This window comes from Chrysochloris asiatica, unplaced genomic scaffold, assembly GCF_000296735.1.
Source record: "Chrysochloris asiatica unplaced genomic scaffold, ChrAsi1.0 scaffold00130, whole genome shotgun sequence".
NCBI lineage: Eukaryota > Metazoa > Chordata > Mammalia > Afrosoricida > Chrysochloridae > Chrysochloris > Chrysochloris asiatica.
In genome coordinates, this window is record NW_006408648.1 from 8,528,702 (window position 1) to 8,534,701 (window position 6,000).

Here is a 6,000-nt window from a genome sequence, read left to right on the forward strand (position 1 = left end):
TAGTATAGCCTATCTTAGGGTTAGGTCATGGCTGATTCAGGACTAAATCCAGCCAGGCCTGTGTGACCGCAAAGCCTGACCCTGAAGAGACCATTGTGCTCACTGCCCACCCCTCCCCCCACAATCACTGGTCACACTCATGGACGAGGGATTTGGAGCCACCCTCGGAGGCAGGGTGAGGATGTGGTTGTCATGTGTTGGGTGGCCTTGTGTCTGTAGCATGCCTCTGTGGGGAGAGACTGGCACAAGCTGGGTGGTTGGCTGGGAGCCAGGAAAGGATGCCAAAGGTGAGAAGTGGGGCTTTTTACCAGGCTTCGAGTGCCCCAGCCTCCAGAACAGGGGCTCTGGGCCCTTAGCTGGGCATCCTTAGGCCTTTGCCTCACTTCTTCCATCATTACTAACTCACCCTCAGCCAACCCTCTGTCCACTATTCCCAGGGATCACCTCTGCCTTCTGCCCCAGCATTCTTTCAGAAAATCAATCTATCAGGGGACAAGCTAGTCTCTGATGAACCACTTGTTAGCTTCTGGGTACAACCCAGCAGCTTGTTTGGATCCTCAAAAAATCGATTTTGATCCAGTTCTATGCCAAGTGAGAACCGTTCCTTGTGGTTGGACCCTGAGCCTGGCTGCATCCTGTGTGACATGTCATGAGTAGGTGAGAGTCCTGGAGGGCAGCCAACCAGAAACTCAAATGGTGGCAACACAAGTCTAAGCAGCCCCTAAAGAGGAGGGAGGGATACCCCCAGTTGTGCACCAGAGGAGTCTGGGACTTTGCTGTACCCTCAAAGTTGAAAGATGAAGGCGAGACAAAGGGGAAAGGAGAGGGGAAACCAGAGTGCTGGAGGAGACAGCCTGCCTTGTGGGAGGGTCGGAGGAGAACACTTGCTGGGCCAGGGCCTCACCTTTGAGCACGTCACAGCCCATCACCGAGAGGCGGCCACTCTCCACCAGGTAGCCCACCGGCACATTCCAGCCCACCGTGCGGTTGATGCCTGTGTGGCAGGACCTCACACCTTTCAGAGTGTTGATGGTTATGTGGGAGCCTCTTTTGACCACAGCCACAGCATAATAGGAGGTGCCCACCTCTGCAAGGAGAAGAGATAAGTGAGAGGCGGCGAGGGAGAAGCTGTGGGCCGAGGGTGTACATGTGTTGTGTGTGCACATATGTGATCGGGTGTCCAGGAGTACGTGTGTATGATGTTCTAGGGACTGTGAGGACAAGAGCATGCAGTTATGAGACCCTGGCAATCTCCAGCCACAAGCGGTGGATGATATCTTGAGATATTAATGAATCCATTTCCCCTTTCCTTCCAAAGCCAATTGACTTGAAAAAGAAATCCAAACTTGTTTCCCTTGAGTTGCTTCCAACTCCTGATGCCCCTATAGGACAGATTAGCACTGCCTCATAGAGTTTCCTGTCATCTTTACAGAAGCAGACTGCTTTCTCTCACAGAGTGATTGGAGAGTTTGAACCATCAACCTTTCAGTTAATAGTGGAGTGCTTAACCACTGCACCACCAGGACTCCCACCTGGTACTTCTTGTTGTTAAGTGCCGTCAAGTTGATTCTGACTCTTAGTGACCCTATATAGAAATTTCGAGGATCAGCTAGCGAGTTTAAACTGCCAACATTGCGGTTCAAACTGAACTTTCAGTTTGAACCGCAGCGCCACACCAGGACAGCTGGCACTTACCTGGGTCTAAAGATGTGCACCTCAGGGAAACTCTGGAGCTGAACAGCAAGCAGCAGAAGCCAGGAAACCTTTTGCTTTCCCCAAACCTAGGCCTTTAGGAGAACTTAGAGGGTATCTGAGGGCATGATCTAGTGCCTTATGGGAAGAGTGGTTTGGAGAGCAGGGGGAAGCAGGCAGGGCCTTCCCTCAGATTATAAAAATGGAATTTCCAGGACTGAGGGTGCAGGGAGAGAAGCAGAAGCCTGTGATTTCAAACCACTCCAGAACCTGAATGACTGCAGGGTACATATGGGTGTGAGGAAGCTCCCCCGGGCCCAGAAGGGGCTCTAGAGACATGACACCGATAACCCATCCATGGAAACTGAAAACCATCACACACACGTTGGCATTGTTACCCTGGCTGGTGGGATACTCCTGATTGGAATGAACTTGAGTTCTAGAAAACTGAGCCACTGTTGTTTCGTGCACACTTGAGTCTGGCCCCTTCCAAAGCAAGCAACTTGACCTATACCACCCTCTGATTCACCCACAGGGCTCCATTTAATTCTTTGAGAACACCAACTCTTCCCTCCTGGAGGCCCTTTATCCCCTTGTTCTTTGCATGGTTAATTCTCCACTGAGATGTCACCTCCTCAGGGAAGCCCTCCTGTTTGCTCTGGGCCAGTAGTCTCCCATCCCCTGTTAGTTTCTCTCTCAAGACCCTGAATTCCTTTTCTTTATGGCACCTACCTATATCTGTGTGCATTTATTTATTTACTGTTTGACTCCTACTCTTTGAGAGCAGAAATGGACCCTCTTTTGTTCACTGCTTTATGCTGCCCCTGACTGGTATGCAGTTGGTGCTCTATAAATGTGTTGAATCAATTAAGGAGGGAGAGCTGTGTTTGGACCCCACTCAGCAGGGCTGTTTCTGGCTTTGGATGGAAAGACTGACTGGTTTGCAGGGTTTTACTATCCTCGTCTATCACCCAGTGTCATCTGCCAATCATTCATTCAGCAAGTTACTTGCCTTTTGCAAGTGAGACCCTATACTGGGAACTACAGGGTATATAAAGATGAGACCCTAGGACCTCCTCATGGGCCTCAGGAAACAAGAAAGAAGGGGACAGAGCCTTGGCAGAGGCAAGTGGGAGTAGGCAGAGCTCTGGGAACACAAGGAGGCCCTTTGCAAAGATGGAGGGAAACAGGAGAGGCTTCTTGGAGGAGATGCCAGCTGAGCTGGACTGTAGGGGGTGACAGAGATTGGACACATAGAAATGGCAGGGAGCAGCCAGAGCTGAAGGCCTGCTGTGAAATGCAGGGACTAAGCAAAGGATTGTGCTTCCTGAGTATCTACCACGTGTGCAGTGCACCACATTCACCGGTTCCCGTAACCCATCAATAGGACGGATAGCATTATTCTTGCCTTACATAGAGGTGGTCTGAGGTCACAGAACCAGGAAGGGGCAGAGCTAGGATTGGTTTCCAGTCTGCTGAGCTCTGTAACTCCTGGTCACTACCTTTCCCCTGATGCCCGAGCCCCACTCCAGGCTGCTTTTGACCAAAAGGTATGTTTTTTGTGTGTCCCAAAAAGATTTGTTGTTGATGTCTTTGTCCCTACATGCACAAATATGAACTTGTTTGGGGTAAAAGGGTTCTTTATGCAGATGTTATTAGTTAATGAGAAAGGAGCTCTGGTAGCGTAGCGATTATGAGTTAGGCTGCTAATTTCACAGTCAGCAGTTGGAAACTACCAGCTGTTATGCAGGAGAAAGATGAGGCTTTCTGCTCCTGTAAAGATTTAGGCTCAGAAACCCTATGCAGGGTTACTATGAGTTGGAACTGACTCCATGGCACACCACCACCACTATCATTAGTTAATGAAGTAATTCCTCCTGAGTGGCATTTTATAAAAGAGAAGGACAGTCTCTTAAACAGGATCACACACAGGGAGAAGGCAGGATGTGAGGATTCCTCTACAAGCCAAGGAATGTCCAGCAACAACTAGGACTACAGGAGCTGGGAGAGACCGGGAAGGGTCTTCCCTAGAACCCACATTCCTGTCAGTACCCTAACTCAGACTTCTAGTCTCTAGAACTGTGAGAAAGTAAATTTCTGTTCTTTAAAACCACCTACTTTGTCACATTTTGCTATGGCAGCTCTAGGAAACTATAATACAGGGAACTAATATTTGCAGGACTCCATTGCAGGCAGAGCTCTGAGCTGGGCATTCTTGGCACCTTATTCACTCTAGACAATTATGCGCTTGGCTCCGTGTACAACACTGCAGCAAGGTGCATGAGGCATGCCATCAGTAAGAATGCTGTTGGGCTTCTCCACATCAAGAACAGACTTGGATCAGCACTCCATGTCTTTGGCATTTCTGCCCCAGGGATGTTTGAGAGAGACTTGGGGAGCATCAGAGAGTTTGTCTTGTCCGGAACTCCACACCTGCTCTGTGGACAGGGGTGCTGAGCAGCCTTGGAACCGGGGTTGGCCCAGGAAGGACAGACTGGGTAGGTGGTGGTGGTGGGGTGTTCCTGTCTCCTCCCATTCCCCCTCCATCCCTGCCCTTTTACCTTGATCGTATACTTCGCCCACCACAGGCTTCAGGCTGTGCTCCTTTCCTGCTTCATAAATGGCTCCTCCATCCAGAGTGATGGCATCGGCCTCCTGGGCCTGGTGGGAACATGTGTGTCAAACCTGCTCAGCCCAGGCTCGTCCACTCAGCAAGGGACACCCATGAGTCTGCCGAGGGCTTCTTAAGCAGTTAGAGGTCTACATTGGACTGTTTACTGGCTAAGAAACTCTGCAAATAGTCATACCATGATTCCTAAGGGCCTGGAAAATCCCTCTACCTACTGTTACCCATCCCCACCTCCAGAGCCCAGAAATTGTCTTCTTCATTCTGCCCAAAGTGAGTCCGTCAGGGCCAACAATTCATCTTGTCTTTCTGCTTATGTTATTTAAAAAATCATTGCTGATTGATTTTATAGGGTGGCATAAATGGCTAATGCATTCAGCTGCTAACCTAAAGGTTGGTGATTTTAGTCACCTAGAGAGAAGTGCCTCAAAAGAAAGACCTGGCAATCTACTGCCAAAAGATCATCCATTAAAAATCCTACGGAGCACACTTCTACTCTGACACACATGGGGTCTCCGTGAGTGGAAACTGACACAAGGGCAACTGACTTAGTAATAGATACACATTATAAGAATATGACATAGTGCAAGATGCTGTGTATGGAAATGTGAGTCTCCATCACTGCCTCCAGTTTCTCAGTTCCCTGCTTCCAGAAGCCACTACAGCTAGCCAGTCTCTTGGGTCTTCCCTTTAAGATATCCTATGCATGTATGCATCAACTTTTAGTAAAGGAATGCAGACTTATTGGAAATGATGTTCCTTCTACAGCTGTCCGCTCTAGGCGTTATCTTCAGGGATCATCTGCCTGTGGCCAGCCGCTTCAATTAGCTGCTTCAATCAGGTCTTGATATCCTTATCTTTGTTTTGAGGCTATTCTTCTCAGTATTACTATGCTTGTTGGACTAGAAATGTCCTAGCCACTTCCTTGATCCCTGTTTAGTAGGAGAGAATTCAGGGTACAGGTGGGTATGAAGCCAGAATAAGAGAGGCCTAAAGTCCGGGGACCACCACTAGTGTGTCAGTTTGTCATACTGTGGTGGCTTGTGAGTTTCTGTGATTCTGAAAGCTATGCCACCGGTATTTTAAATACCAGGAGGGTCACCCATGGTGGACAGGTTTCAGATGAGCTTCCGCACGAAGACAGACTAGGAAGAAAGAGTGACGAACTACTTCCAAATATTCAGTCACTGAAAACTTTATGAATAGCAGAGAAACACTGTCAGATATAGTGCTGGAAAATGAGCCCCTCAGGTTGGAAGGCACTCAAAATGTGACTGGGGAAGAGCTGCCTCCTCAAAGAATTGACCATGATGATGCGAATGGAGTAAAGCCCGTGGGAGAAAAGCCCACGGGACCTTCATTTGCTGATGGGGCACAACTAAAAATGAAGAGAAACAGTTGTAAACATCCATTGAAAATCGGAACATGGAATGTACTAAGTATGAATCTGGGAAAATTGCAAGTTGTCACACAAAAATGAAATGTAATGCATAAACATCAATATCTTAGGTATGAGTAAGCTGAAATGGACTGGTATCAACCATTTTGAATCTGATGACCACATGGTTTACTATGCTGGGAATGACAAATTGAAGAGGAATGGTGTGGCATTCATCGTCAAAAAGAACATATCCAGATCAGTCATGGGGTACAATGCTTCTGTGATAGGATAATATACATGC

The 6,000-nt window shown here is 48.3% G+C and overlaps 1 protein-coding gene across 1 annotated transcript in view; it reads right to left on the reverse strand.

Moving 5' to 3' along the window:
• Positions 1-6,000, reverse strand: part of MFI2 (antigen p97 (melanoma associated) identified by monoclonal antibodies 133.2 and 96.5) — a 41,625-nt gene that overhangs the window by 30,040 nt on the left and 5,585 nt on the right. Inside the window, exons 3-4 of the mRNA XM_006869442.1 lie at positions 4,254-4,353; positions 905-1,087 (exon numbers count right to left, since the gene is read on the reverse strand). Coding sequence (XP_006869504.1) covers positions 905-1,087; positions 4,254-4,353 — 283 coding nt within the window. The remainder of the gene's footprint in view (positions 1-904; positions 1,088-4,253; positions 4,354-6,000) is intronic.